This window comes from Mercurialis annua, linkage group LG1-X (assembly GCF_937616625.2).
Source record: "Mercurialis annua linkage group LG1-X, ddMerAnnu1.2, whole genome shotgun sequence".
Taxonomy (NCBI): domain Eukaryota; kingdom Viridiplantae; phylum Streptophyta; class Magnoliopsida; order Malpighiales; family Euphorbiaceae; genus Mercurialis; species Mercurialis annua.
In genome coordinates, this window is record NC_065570.1 from 69,715,475 (window position 1) to 69,729,527 (window position 14,053).

The window sequence follows — 14,053 nt, forward strand, 5'->3', positions numbered from 1 at the left end:
GAATGACTTTTTTTTGCCAAGTGACCCTTTGTTCTCCAAAAAAAAAACAAACAGAAAAAACCGAACTACAAGTATGAAACATCAAAACGACAACATGTGTGTGTGTGGAAAAGAGAGAGGAAAAGAAAGATAGGGTTAAATAAATAAAAAGAAAAAAGAAGCTGCAATAAATATACTACATAGACATACATACATGCGTACCACACGATCTCTGCTACTACCTCTACTCCGTCTCTGATATTCTCCCTCGCCCTCTATCTTCATTTCAGGCAACTTCTTCCTCCTCTCCATTTTTATCCATCTTCTCACTTCAAGATTCCTCTCGTCAAATACCTAGGGCTTTCTTTTTCACTAATTTTAATTTTTCTTGCTCTTAATCAAATCAAATCAATTCAATTTTTTTTTCTGCGATTTCCGCGCCTTATTCAGTAAAGGTTTATTTGAGGTTCTCATTACTTTCGTATTAGCTCATGGATTAGTTAATTAGTGTATTATCATTAGAAAATTGCTAACTTGTTTTTATAGCTTTTTTAGGGTGGCGTAAACTGTAATTAGATTTGTCTATTAGCTGCTGGTCCACTTGTTAAGTGTTGGTGTTGATGTTGATTTGAGCAAGTAATACTTATTTTTTTCTTAAATATTCTGTTTGGTATATTTAAATGTCTGTGAGTTTAGGTATTTAATTGCTTTGCTTCCACTTTGTGCTATTTCTATTATTTTTTTAGAAATTATGGATTTATAACTGTGATATATGTTTTTGTTACAGCGTGTTTGTTCGAAATGGCGGAACCTTCCAAAGTTATCCATGTTCGTAATGTCGGCCATGAAATTTCTGAAGTAAATTCTCTCTTTATATTCTATCCCTTTCCTTTTCTTGCTGTTTTAGGCACACAAACACATGCCGAACATTCCATGTGCCTGCATATGAACACGCGGTTATGCAATTAAATCCAAGTGTTATCTATGTCTTCAATAGGTTTTTATGAGTCCATTTTCTTTCACTTTGATTCGATGTTTGTTTTGAAATTTCTCTATAGAAGTCATGTTAAATTTATCAATGCTAGCTATGGCTTATAGGTCAATCTTTGGAATTCATTAATTAATGCAATAGTAGAATTCGAAGTTTACAAATATGAATCCAAGAAACTGAATTTATTCTGCTCAAGTCTGTAACCTGTATGGAAAATAAAATAAGTCTTTTTCTAGAAGAACAGATGTGTAGCATTATCTAGCTATCGGTTATTTAGCCTGAGCCAATTACTTTAATACTAATATTTATGGCCAAGCTCAATCCAATCCATTAGACAGAAAGGATCGCAGATAACTTGCATTTAGATAAATACCATCTTTAGTAAAGTAATTTCTTTTTTTGACAGACTCTGAGTGAAATCATTGAAAAAGGCTAGGGGTTGTTTCGTAATGGATAAGAGCTATTTTCCATTTTTAATAATTTTGTGTAACTGTGGTAAAAGGAAGTTACTGTTTCTGATTACTTAAGTCATTCTAATTCAAAATGCCTTCCTAAATATGTTTATGTCTGATGCACTAGTAACCATCTCTTGCAGAATGACTTGCTTCAGCTATTCCAACCATTTGGGGTGATAGGCAAGCTTGTTATGCTCCGTGCCAAAAATCAGGTGCTACCTTTTTATCCTATCCTCTTCTATTTGATCAGAATAGACATTATCTTCATAATCTGTGGAAACAGCATTCCAGCATTTTCATGTTATCTTTACTGTATGTGCAGGCTCTCCTCCAAATGCAAGATGTTCCTTCTGCCATAAATGCTTTGCAATTCTACACAAATGTTCAACCAACCATAAGGTATGTCAAAACTGGATATGGCTGTTGCTGGGAATATATAAGTGACCGTATGTGATTCTGTCTGACCGCTCTAGCTAACTATTGAGAAATTTCTCATTTCTTTTTCTCGAATAGTAGTAATGTTTACGAGTTTACTTTCTTCTTTCAGGGGTAGGAACGTTTATATCCAATTTTCATCACACCAGGAATTAACCACAATGGATCAAAATTCTCAAGGACGAGCAGATGAGGTTGGTGCTTCTTAGCCTAATATGTTAGAAGAGAAATTATGTTTTTAAAATTGGTGCATAAACAATTTTCATGGACCAACCATTTTTTAGTGTGGCTTTTCAACTGCTTTATGTTGGTTGATATTGCCCTAAAGTGTTGAAAATTTGAGGCTCTTATTCACAATAAAAAAACAAAATTTAAGGATCGATATTAACTATGTGCTTGGCTTATAAAAGCAAAAAAAAACATTTAGTCAGCTGTATAATTTCAGAAGCTTTTATTTGCCAAGTGTTCTTACTAGGAACAAGATTTTGGTACTCTTATAGTTTGCTATTGGTGTTATTGGGTGAGAGATAGTTACAATACTCAGTTCCAAATGTCGTTTAATCTACAGGATTTCTTTTAACTGTAAATATTTTTGGATGACTAGCCTATCAAACTGCATATTGTATTCAGATATCCTGCATTATGACAATCTGTGATGCCTTGAGATTTATTTTGTTCAACTATAAAAGTGAAATGGACTAAGGGCTTTAAAGTGCTTGTATTTTACAAACTCTTTTTATTGTGTAAATTAAAAAGAAAATTTAATTTGATCACCTTTAACTTGTACTTTTGAACTTGATGGATTCATATGATATGTTGCAATATCAAAATTTCACACGTACATGATATGATGCGTCATAGCAGCATCAATGTGAAAATTAATTTATAATGTGCAGTGATTAGTAAATTTGGCTGTATTGTTTTTATTTTTTGCTCTGATCTTGAACTTATCTTTTCTTGCTATTCAATTTTGACCATATTATATGTTTTCTGTATGTTAAATTGTTACTTATTTGGTTTTGCTTGTTCTTCTTTTATCTGACTATAATTCTCTATATTAATCTCTTCCCCTTCCTATGCTTCTCTATTTATTCTCTTCTCTCTCTTCTGTCTCTATGCTGGTTTGCTGTTGGACTCTGGATGCACAGCCGAATCGAATTCTTTTAGTTACAATTCATCACATGCTATATCCTATTACTGTGGATGTGCTACAGCAAGTTTTTTCTCCTCATGGATTTGTGGAGAAGATCGTCACATTTCAGAAGTCGGCTGGTCAGCTTCTACAAGTTTTCTTCTCTCTCTCCCTCTCTTTCTTTGTGTCTGTCAAACTTTAATATTTCACCTAGATAAGTCTGATATTTTTGATTGCTTATGTTGTCGTTATGAGTTCTCAAATGGTCACTCCATGAATCTTTATATTTATGAATAGACATTTTTTTTTTGTTTTTCTAATTTTTGCTCTTTTGAGAGCATTTCTGATTTCTCTTATGCATTTTAACGTTTTACAAAGAGGCATCATGATTTTAAAAGAGTTGCAAATCATAGTTTTGTAGTTTCTAATTGTTCCTTTCCCCTCCACTATTCCTTCACACTATTAAGGTTTTCAAGCCCTCATTCAGTATCAGTCACGCCAGAGCGCTATTGGAGCTAGGACTGCTCTTCAGGTATTTTTCCTACTTCTGTCAATTTTTCAGGATATCTGTTGAGTCTAGCAAGTTGCTTGATTTTAGATGTGTTTTAATGCCTGGCCTTCTCTTAGGGACGTAATATATATGATGGTTGCTGTCAGCTGGACATCCAGTTTTCAAAGTAAGTAACAACAACGTATTGGCTATTTAATTGCTCCTCCTTCACCTTTTATTTTTCCTAATTCTTTCTTCAAATTTTTTCAATTTTCCTCTCTTTTCTCTTATGGGTTTTGGATCACAACAAGTACGCGTAATGGTTGTTTGATTGCCTATTTCTTAGACCATTCACACTAAACAAATGCTAATTTTGCTCATCCTTTTCATACTAATGGAATTTTGTATTTGTTTTCCAGCTTGGATGAGTTGCAAGTGAACTTCAATAATGATCGCTCAAGGTACAATAGTTGAATGCATCTTACTTTAAATGCTGTTTATCTTTCTAAAATTACTATATCAGTGTTACTGAATACTGTCATCCCTCTTTCGTCAGGGATTTCACCAACCCACACCTGCCTGCAGAACAGAAAGGCAGACCGTCACAAGTATGCTCCATTTCTGTGGCTTAATTTGTATTGCCTTGCAGTGCTTGTTATTTTATAAGTAGTTGATTTTTCTTTTAGTATGTAGTTTGAGTTGCTAAAATTCCGTCTTTTCCCTTGTCCAGGGTGGATATGGCGATGGAGGAGGTATGTATGCCCTTCAGGCTACTGGTACAAGGGCAAGTTTTGAATTTGAAACCTACATAATGATCTGCTACTTTCAGCTTATTCTTTGTCTGTTATCTGGACACTAACTAAAATCTTTTTGTTTTTTGTTTTTTGTTTGCAGCTGCGTATCCACAAGTGAGTATTTTATTTTTATTATCTATGTGTTAGGATTTACCCTGCTAACTTCTATCATTTTTTACTTCTACTTTTTTCCTTTTACTTTATCTGTCCTCCCGTTTAGATATCAACATGAGGTACAATTGTACGATTGTCCAACTGATGTCATCTGTTAGCTTGTGTTGCCAATTTTATTATTTGGTTTAGTATTACGAATGAAAGTCATCTTGACATTACTGGATGGGTGTTAGAAATGTCAAAATTAAACTTAAATATCGCAATCTCTTCTTTGGTTGAAATTAGTTGTCTTAAATGCAATCCGCATTGTGATTGATTACCTTTATATATAGATGGCCAATTCGGCTGCAATTGCTGCTGCCTTTGGTGGCAGCCTGCCTCCTGGAATCAGTGGAACAAATGATAGGTCTACAGTTCTTGTATCCAATTTGAATCCTGATGTAAGTCATTCTACTGTCTATCCTTGTAATTATTATCACTTTTTGGTTGGTTTATTTGTCATTTAAGATGAGGATTTTTCTTGTGTTCAGAGAATAGACGAGGATAAACTCTTCAACTTGTTTTCCCTCTACGGGAACATTGTGAGGATTAAACTTCTCCGCAATAAACCTGATCACGCACTTGTTCAGATGGGGGATGGTTTTCAGGCTGAATTGGCTGTGCACTTTTTGAAGGTTTGATTCAGAAAAGCTTCTCAAACTACGTTACCTTTTTATTCATTGGGATTTTTTAAGTAACTTGAACAGTGATAGCTTTTTTTTGGTTGCTTGAATTTTGACGGCAACCTGAAATTGTATATAAATTATTCTGATGCTCTTGTACTTTTGGATGTAAAACAGGGTGCAATGCTATTTGGTAAGCGATTGGAGGTGAACTTTTCAAAGCATCCAAACATAACACAAGGTGCTGACACGCACGAGTATGCTAACTCCAATCTCAATCGCTTCAACCGCAACGCTGCAAAGAACTACAGATACTGCTGCTCACCTACAAAGATGATCCACCTATCCACACTGCCTCAGGACATCACAGAAGAAGAGATTGTGAGCCACTTAGAGGAGCATGGAACCATTGTCAACACCAAACTCTTTGAGATGAACGGGAAAAAGCAGGCCCTTGTTCTGTTTGAAACTGAAGAGGAGGCCACCGAAGCCCTTGTGTGCAAGCACGCCATCTCGATTTCTGGGTCAATTATCCGGATTTCCTTCTCCCAGCTACAATCAATTAGAGAGTCCTAATAAAAGGGATTTGCTTTGGAAAATCGAGTTTTAAGGATTGGTACTTGGCAAAGGATAATTTATGTGTTGGTGATGCTGGTTTTGCGATGCTTCTCTGGTCTTGTAACATTTAATTTCTTCTTGAAACTGATGGATTGTGATCTTTTATCTTCGTTCTCCTTGGTCCTATCTTTATAGCTACTAGTTCACTAGAATATCTGATAGAGAATCCTTGTTTGCAGCAGAATTGCTTAGTTTTCAAGAGTAGGAGGGGAGAGGAGGGAGTGTATCATCTTGTTTTTTATTTAATAATCCGGCTTTTGTATCGTTTTGATTCTAATTTTTGGTACATTTTTGCTTAAATTTTACTGGTCAGTTGGGTATTTTTGTGGCATTTTCTTAAATAAGCTCTCAACTTGTTCTACCTTTTGTACAAAGGAACTACTTTCTCGGCTTTCATTACCGGTTTGTTCTTCCTCTCCTTTTGTTCCTCGTAATGCTAATCTGCTCTCTCCCTTTGCTGCAAGCTAGTTAGTATAGATATTTCAATCAACCTTTTTTGTTTCGGTGTAGGAAATTTAGCGTCTCGGAGATAAATTTTATTTTCAATGTAAAAAATCTTAAAACAACACTGTTTTATTGTGTTCAAATGTTCTGTGTTTCCGTATTTGTTAGTACCTTTTAGTGTCACTTTGTATTTTGTCTTTGTTTTTGTTTTTTCCACCAGAGTAACATTGATGATTGATGTTGAAGAAAAAAGAAAACGTTCCATAGAGATGATAACAGGAAACAGCGTTTCTTGTAGAGATTTATATATCCAGGTAGCTTCCGCATAGGAGATGGAAGTCGTTCCTCAGGAATTTGAGTTTGATTTGCTCAGTCCAATTTATGTAGTTTATTTGATTTGGTTCCAAATATGTTATACTTGGGTTGTTTGATTAAACGAATGCATTTAATTTTTAGTTTTAAAGAAAATAAAATTGATGATTCTGTTATCAAAGTATCAAACTATGGAACTGAATAAAATCAAGAAAATAATCAAATAAATCTAAGCCGTTCATTTCTTATCACATCTTCTGCCTTTGTATATAAACTTAAAACATTTGAAAATGAGGAAGAGGAAGAGGTCAATGGATTCAAGTCTGACCCGAATATCAGCCCCATTTATGCTTAAACACAAAAACGTTTCTCATAATCTTTGTTTTCTCTCCTCAAGTAAAACAATTACCGTAAAGAGGCCATTATCATCATCATCTTCATCTTCTAATCCAAACCTGGAAACTAAAGGAGGCGCTGCGAATGGCGCCGTTTTCAATGAGTCGGCTTTTGAGGCTGAGAGATTGCGGTTGGATGCAGAGGCTCGAGAGTCTATGGCAGAGACTTCAAAGAGAGACATGCAAATGGAGAATGACGGTGACCCTAAAGCCTGGAAATGGGTTATCCGGAAAAGTATTTGGGATTTCATGGAGGCCTCTAATGTTGCCCAGAACCCCCGACCCGTTCACCACCGAATCCCCAATTTTGTTGGCGCCTCCGCTGCAGCTCTAAATGTATTAGTATTTATTTATGGATTACAAAACCAGGGTTGTTTCAGTAGTTAATCCTTTTCAATTCGCTTACTTTTTAGTTCAAATGATTTTCATAATGCTTAAATGGGTCCACTCATATGGCAGTTAGCTGAATTGGAAGTGTTTCAAAGTGCGGGTTGTGTCAAGGTAAACCCGGATTCTCCTCAAAAGCAAGTCAGATTTCTTACTCTCTCCGGTCAGTTAGCTATTCTTGTTCTTAGTTGTTTAATAGCATGTGGCAAAATGTTATACCTGTACGCATAATTTTCTTGTGTACAGGTGGAAAGAAGCTGTTGACTCCACAACCTCGCCTGAGAACAGGGTTTTTCTCTGTCCTTGAAGCCCATATGTTGCCCGGTAATGATAATAAGAGCATTCTTGAAGCATGCAACTCTGTTGGGGTTGCCAAATATGGTAGGCCTATTGGCTTGGATGAAAAGATTAAGGTCGACCTAATTGTCATTGGCTCTGTTGCTGTTCACCCCAAGACTGGTGCTAGGCTTGGCAAGGGAGAGGTAATCGCATTTCCCGTCTTCTTGGTTTTAACTTACTTTTACATTTTCATCATGCACTTAATTAATTACCTTTGGACAATGTTGCACGGAAATTTCTTGAGTTTTACATGTTTGTCTCCATCTTAGTTTCCGAAAATGCATTTAAAACTATGGAACTCTACATGTATAGCCTATGTACTCGACCATGGTTAGTGTTGGTCGAGTTTTTAATTGCGATTCTGTTTTGATTTTTACAGCGCATTTTAAACTATAATATGATCATGGCAAGAGAATTTCTGTGATGATTGTTTATGAAATTGTTGGGTGCAGGGATTTGCAGAACTTGAATATGGGATGCTGCGGTACATGGGAGCCATCGATGACTCAACACTAGTCGTTACTTCTGGTAAGTGAAATAATTGATCCTGATCCTGATTCCCATATGTCCATTATAACTCCTACTTCAAGCTGACTCTTTGTTAAGCTGTGTACAGCTAGATTTAGTCTTGTATTTAGGTTGAGCAACAGACTACGTTTCTATAAAGCCCAAGCTTCTCATTCTGAATTATCTTAATAGGTTTATTTCAGTGATTTTGTTAGACAAGTCAAGCATGGTTTTTTTTTTCCCTTAGACTATCAACATATTAATTCATTGATATGTTTAATTAGTTTTATGTTAAGTACTTCTTGTTCTCTGCTTAATTGCTCTTGCAGTGCATGATTGCCAATTGGTAGATGATTTTCCAGTCGAGAAATTGCTGATTCATGATGTTCCGGTTGACATCATATGTACTCCTACGCAAGTCATATTCACCAAAACGACCATCCCTAAGCCTCAAGGTGTGTGAAGAACTTAAGTTAGTAGTTCAATTCTATAATTGCCACCATCATTATTTCCTTTATTAAGGGTAGGTTAGTTTCTCGATTAATGCGAATTCACCTTAAGAAACATAGTGGTATGGTGATGTTATCATAATATCATTAGCATCCTAGAATGAAAATCTTGACGCGGACAATGTTACCCGAGTATTTTCCTGATTTTCTGGCAAAATCTTAGTAAGAACTATTTACTGTGGTTGCATAGGGTAGTAGTCTTAGTCTATCTTTCTTGTATGCATTGTAGGGATCTACTGGGAGAAATTGTCACCGGAGAAGCTTGGCCAAATTCGGATATTGAGAGAGCTGAAGAGAAGAATAGAACGGGATATGGGGCAGAAACTTCCGACTGGACCGTCTGAGAAACTACCACCTACAGCTCAAAGAGGAAAGAAATGACTTCATATTTGATGTTCGGTGTAATGGAAATAAAAGGACTTGGAGGACTATTAAAATGACTTCATATGGCTTTGGTGCAAGAGACTGTCTCTATACGAGTATATTACTATTGCTATATAATAAAGATTTTGAACATTTGATCAAAAAGCTGGAATAGCTCAGTTGGTTAGAGCGTGTGGCTGTTAACCACAAGGTCGAAGGTTCAACCCCTTCTTCTAGCGATTTTCTTTCCTTTTTACCTTAATTTTTCTTTTTTAACATTCCCTTTTCCTTTAATTAATTATATTTACATTTAATTTTACTTTTTAAATTGGAACTATACTTACATTCTTGTTTTCTAGAAATAATAGCAACTCAGTCCATTTCCAGAAATAAGACTTATTTTAATAGAATTTTTTTTTTATAAACATTAACTTATTGATATATTCTTAAAACAATTTCATCATTAATACTCGAAAAACAATTAACATACAGTTCATAATTAACTTAAATGTTATTTTTAATTAATTATTCCCAATAAATAAATGAGGATATTTAATAATCGGTAAATAAGAGAATTTTGATCATAGTGAAACCAAATCTTTTGGGTTTTCAAATTTAAAACTTTAATCATTTTAAGTATTTGAGAGCCTTTTTTTTTTCTCTTAAAAAAAGGAATGGAAAAAATCACCAAAATCAATTTACAGATTCCAAATCTACTAATTAAACTAAAGTTTGCAATTAAATTTAGCATTATAATTTTCTGCTTAAATATAGGATAATTATAAATATAAATAAATATAATTAACCAATATATATATTATTTATTTTTATTTGTGCATTATTATTTATAATGTAAGCTACGGACCAATTAATCAGTTGATGCTAGTTTTAGGACAGGAGTAAAGTTGATAGCTATTTTTATTTTGTTACTTTACAGAAATAATAAAACGTGCGATATGTGCATATAAACTCGCACATAATACAAAATTGACAAAAAAAAGCATTTGGCATTTTCTGTAAATTTTTGTGATGAGTACTAAACTACTAATTCACTTCCTATCAATAGCAGAAAAACAGTTTATTTTTGAACTGCCTTTACATTAGCTAGCTTCAAGCTACTGTGAAATATACATATTGGTTTCACCTTTCCATGAGGAAGTATACTCTTTAATCATCTATTTCTATGAAATTATAAGCCTGGCTTCCGATAGTCGACGAAGATAAAAAAAAACATTTCAACTATTCAAATGACGAAACAAAAATGCTTCAGTTTATGAAGCAATCGAAAACGGCCGAAATTCTGTAATATATCAATGATTGCAAGAGTATTTGCTGTTCAGTACCTTCATATGATTCTGTTCATAGAGTATTTGCTGTTCAGTACCTTCATATGATTCTGTTCATAGGGATTCTAATGCTGTGATGAGGGTTCCTTTGTATAGAAGATATCAACTGTGGCATTGTCATACCTACTGAAACAATGATCTCTGCATAACAAAATTCAAGAACTCAACAGTTTGCCAAAAAAGAAAAGAGACGTATTAAAGGCAGGAAATTAAAGGCAGGAATCGGAACCAACCTATGCCCTCACGAATAGACAAGTTTGGTCTTATAATCTCATCTGAATTTACCAGAAATATGTCACCAATGTACAAATGGTTTGTCGGGACATAAACACTGCATAGCTCTTCGTCTCCATCATCTCTCTGGAATCAACCAATCATAAATACAGCATCACAAGGGAAGAAGCTAACGACAACCAGTATTCGACTGTAATTCAACAACTATCCAGATTTCATGTTTCATGATTAAAAAATGAAAATATATTTTCTATCAATTTGAGATTTAGATGACTGATACAGAAGGGATATTATATTCGTTTTATTTGATTGAACGCAACATTTTAAAGATAAATGATTTTCTCGGAATCGCCCAACGGAACTTGTTGATGATGGTTATGCTGTCACCCTCCATTTATGAGAAAGTCATCATGGCAGCTAATGAACTCATTATATTTGAATAACACTTCATTTATTTTACATTTTTCCCTCTACTGTCTCCATTTCTGCATCTTTTATTCAGTTTAACTGTGAAGGTAAAATTTCTGTCGGTTAAGTACTACAATGCACGGAAACTTTTCGACTTCTAAGTTTCGGCATTTCATTTCTGTTTTCAAAAATAACGTCTGTAACTCCTAAACTCTATATGTATAACCTACCCTTATAAATGTATAGTTTCTCATTTCCCATTGCGGCATTTTGGTTAACATTTATGTTTTGTACTACATAGTCTAAGCATGAATAGAATTGTTTAAGTGTCGAGAAATCCAAGTTTCCATGACAAGAAACTTCTAAAATTCTTTAATCATAAAATAGAACATAATTCCTCAAAGACTACATTAAGCTATCACAATCTCTTCTAAGCCGCTCCCTACTTCTAAGACAAAGGCTTATGGACACATTTATCTTTTTTTACCCAACAAAACAACTTTACAAATAGTACAACTGCAGCTGAAGCCTCTGAATTGAGTTATTTCTTTCATCCTAATTTTCATTCTGTATAGCCAGATAAGCTCAGCAGGTCGCTTTAGTTTTTCCTTCAATATTCCTACTTTTGGATCTCTAGTGTGAAACATACAAATATCTTTTTGATCACTCTTCAAATGGTTCCAAAAGCAAGTATGAGCAAATTATTAAAAAGGGATGCATACTAAATTTAAATGAGTAGAACTAACCTGAAGGACAACAGATGATGTGATGAAACCAAATGCATATTCACCATGACGAGGATGACGAATAATGGCAACCTCCTTGAAAGCAGTAGTATTTTGGTCTGCAAGAGAAATGAAGATTTATAACAGCAATAAAGTATATGAAAGTCTAAGTCATCAACTTCTGATTCATTCCATGTCATGTCATAAATTCATTATACAGCCAACCCAGGTGTTGCATCAACATCAAATATAACTTCAATGATCAGAAAAAATAAATTGGGTTATTAAAGGTTTCAAAATTATAAAATCATTTGATAAAACTTTACCCCTGTATAATCACGTTAAAACCTAAAGAAACGTTTAAACACATCCACGTAGGAACTAGGAACTCTGTAAAACTTTCAATTTCTTAGGAGTTAGACATAAAAAAACATGTGCACTTTTTGGGGATGATTAAGACATATAAGACCTGGTTACTACTGATTTAATTTAAAACTTGCCAAGAAGAAAATTAAAGCCAGTGATAATTTTTATGGCAATGCTCATTGTAGCACTTGTAGTAAAAACATAAACTAACCGGGTATGGATATGCATTAAAGAAGCAACGTATAAAGTAAGAAGACTTTAACAGAAAACCCAACACTCAAGACAAAGGAGTAACCCTGCTTCAGATAATAAAGAATAATCATTTCTGATGATGCCAATGGAGACTGACCCCATAGAAGTCTGTCTAATAATAATGTTCTTGTGCTACAATTGCTTGTGATCTAACTGAACGAAAGTACTAGAAGGATTGAAAATGGAAATTTACATGCGACAATGCTCATTGTAGTAATTCAACCAACAGAAAGCCTCTTATTTGGAAAGATAATATCAAATTTTTTGCTAGTAACACATAAAATTATGGGTTGTTTGCATATTCCACTCTATTTTCTGGAAAACAATTATTTTTTCATAATCATTTCTTGAGAAATTTTAGTAATTTCTATCAAAAACAAATGGTGCAACACATTTGACTAGTTTCATTTGTAAGAAAAAAACAAACTAATCATAAGGAAATAAAAGGAATTACCTGGAGAAACAGCAGAACTTATTTGCTTGGAAGCAGAGTATATGTGCTTCATAAACGGCATTCGCTTAATAAACCATTCACCAATCCAGAAAACAGTAGCACCCATCCATGAAGAAGCAAATACACCCACAAAAAATATAAAAAGTAGTGAAGTAATAAACCCGAGACCTGCATCGAAACAACATAAATTGATATCACAAAAATCATCAACTAATACGTGAATCAAACAATTAGACGAACTGAATAAACCACCATGTTAATTCATACCAAATATGTCAATGCCAAGTTTAGCATATATTGGACTGAAGAAACCATCAACAAACTGAATAAACCACCATGTCAGCAGAAAAGTTACAGCAACTGGAAACAGAACCACACTGCACAAAATGCACAAAATTCTAATTTTTTTTAACATTCATCTTGATATCTTGAAAAAAAATTCAAGAAAAGTCAAAAAAGAAGAAGACTTTACCATCCAGTCATGAACTTTTTCGATACCCAACTCTGAAGAACAGCATAACAAGCCTGAATTAAAACAATTAAAGCATTCACCAATTTTCAAAATTATGTTCTTTTTTACTAATTAAACTCAAGAAACAATATTTAATATTCAAGAACTCCGAGAAACAAACAAATTAATGAAATTGAATACCTTGCGAGTAGAGGAATTAGGGGAACTAGGAGGAGACTTTGGAATGTCATCTGGGTCGGACTCATGATGCCGAGTTAGACCTTGACTCAGTGAAGTTGATGTTGATTCTTTGTTCTCTCCCATTAAGTTTTCCAATTTCGCATATAAATTCAGTTCAGTTTAATCTTTCTTTTCATTTTAGTTTCACGTTGGTCTTTTATTTACTTTTTGCTTTCAAACCTTTGGATCCGTTTGGTTGCTCGGATAACTGTATTCCCCACCTCGAATAAAAGGATTAATTACATTAGATTTAGCGGTGTAAACAGACCGGGCCGAGCCCAAGTTAGGCCAAACTCGAGTTTGAGCTCAAGTATATTATACAGGCTCAAACTCGAAGTCAACTGGGTTTAAATCTTAAACTCGAGCTCGACTTGAGTTTAATAAATATAAATATCTTTCATGTACTTTATTTTATTTTTCACTATAAATATATAGTTTTAACTAATTTATATGATACATATTTAGATTTAAAAGTTTTAAAAGCTAATATAATGGCCACACAACGCCGTCCTCTCCAACAACAGCCACCGGCCGGCAACAACTCAAGCCCCTCTGTGATTTACTTTGAGAATTTTCCGGACCACTGGTTTTATACTGATTTACAAAGAGCGTTTTTGAAGTTTAACGTTAAGGGACGAGTCACAATTGCTC

The 14,053-nt window shown here is 34.3% G+C and overlaps 3 protein-coding genes and 1 non-coding gene across 8 annotated transcripts; 3 read left to right on the top strand and 1 right to left on the bottom strand.

Moving 5' to 3' along the window:
• Positions 1-126: 126 nt before the first annotated feature.
• Positions 127-5,990, top strand: LOC126685484 (polypyrimidine tract-binding protein homolog 3). Of its 4 annotated transcripts, none has more exons than XM_050379569.2 (15): positions 127-269; positions 767-837; positions 1,566-1,637; positions 1,748-1,824; positions 1,973-2,054; positions 3,009-3,132; positions 3,460-3,524; positions 3,620-3,669; positions 3,902-3,943; positions 4,039-4,090; positions 4,213-4,258; positions 4,377-4,390; positions 4,723-4,830; positions 4,921-5,064; positions 5,230-5,990. In XM_050379569.2, the coding sequence occupies exons 2-15, from the start codon at positions 781-783 to the stop codon at positions 5,626-5,628; spliced, it is 1,332 nt and encodes a 443-aa protein (XP_050235526.1). In that variant the 5' UTR covers positions 127-269; positions 767-780; the 3' UTR covers positions 5,629-5,990. The 4 variants fall into 4 exon arrangements, with proteins under 4 accessions (XP_050235526.1, XP_050235525.1, XP_050235523.1 ...); XM_050379568.2 differs by lacking the exon at positions 127-269 and adding an exon at positions 318-445; XM_050379566.2 differs by lacking the exon at positions 127-269 and adding an exon at positions 494-675.
• Positions 5,991-6,699: 709 nt separating this feature from the next.
• On the top strand, positions 6,700-9,254 carry LOC126685540 (5-formyltetrahydrofolate cyclo-ligase-like protein COG0212). The gene is made up of 6 exons (XM_050379571.2): positions 6,700-7,157; positions 7,281-7,371; positions 7,455-7,690; positions 8,000-8,075; positions 8,384-8,509; positions 8,793-9,254. The coding sequence occupies exons 1-6, from the start codon at positions 6,717-6,719 to the stop codon at positions 8,942-8,944; spliced, it is 1,122 nt and encodes a 373-aa protein (XP_050235528.1). The 5' UTR covers positions 6,700-6,716; the 3' UTR covers positions 8,945-9,254.
• Positions 9,092-9,165, top strand: TRNAN-GUU (transfer RNA asparagine (anticodon GUU)). Its single transcript has one exon. It is a non-coding gene; the product is annotated as a tRNA-Asn (tRNA).
• A 735-nt stretch (positions 9,255-9,989) lies between the features above and the next one.
• On the bottom strand, positions 9,990-13,551 carry LOC126660045 (protein LIKE COV 2). 2 transcript variants are annotated; one of them, XM_050353373.2, is made up of 8 exons: positions 13,364-13,551; positions 13,184-13,236; positions 12,979-13,088; positions 12,712-12,879; positions 11,661-11,758; positions 10,506-10,632; positions 10,311-10,413; positions 9,990-10,269 (listed from the first exon to the last, which is right to left on the bottom strand). In XM_050353373.2, exons 1-7 carry the CDS (start codon positions 13,484-13,486, stop codon positions 10,313-10,315), a joined length of 780 nt encoding a protein of 259 aa, XP_050209330.1. In that variant the 5' UTR covers positions 13,487-13,551; the 3' UTR covers positions 9,990-10,269; positions 10,311-10,312. The 2 variants fall into 2 exon arrangements, with proteins under 2 accessions (XP_050209330.1, XP_055960342.1); XM_056104367.1 differs by having other exon boundaries at positions 9,990-10,413.
• Between the last annotated feature and the right edge of the window lie 502 nt (positions 13,552-14,053).

Excerpts from the sequence above, each read along its gene's own strand:
- LOC126685540 (XM_050379571.2), top strand. The coding sequence starts at position 6,717 with ATGAGGAAGAGGAAGAGGTCAATGGATTCAAGTCTGACCCGAATATCA. Across the intron at positions 7,691-7,999 it reads CTAGGCTTGGCAAGGGAGAG|GGATTTGCAGAACTTGAATA; the intron begins GTAATCGCATTT and ends TGTTGGGTGCAG. Across the intron at positions 8,076-8,383 it reads AACACTAGTCGTTACTTCTG|TGCATGATTGCCAATTGGTA; the intron begins GTAAGTGAAATA and ends TTGCTCTTGCAG.
- LOC126685484 (XM_050379566.2), top strand. Across the intron at positions 1,638-1,747 it reads TGCTCCGTGCCAAAAATCAG|GCTCTCCTCCAAATGCAAGA; the intron begins GTGCTACCTTTT and ends CTGTATGTGCAG. Across the intron at positions 3,670-3,901 it reads CTGGACATCCAGTTTTCAAA|CTTGGATGAGTTGCAAGTGA; the intron begins GTAAGTAACAAC and ends TTTGTTTTCCAG.
- LOC126660045 (XM_050353373.2), bottom strand. The coding sequence starts at position 13,486 with ATGGGAGAGAACAAAGAATCAACATCAACTTCACTGAGTCAAGGTCTA. Across the intron at positions 12,880-12,978 it reads ACTTGGCATTGACATATTTG|GTCTCGGGTTTATTACTTCA; the intron begins GTATGAATTAAC and ends GTTTCGATGCAG. Across the intron at positions 11,759-12,711 it reads AAGTTCTGCTGTTTCTCCAG|ACCAAAATACTACTGCTTTC; the intron begins GTAATTCCTTTT and ends TTTCTCTTGCAG.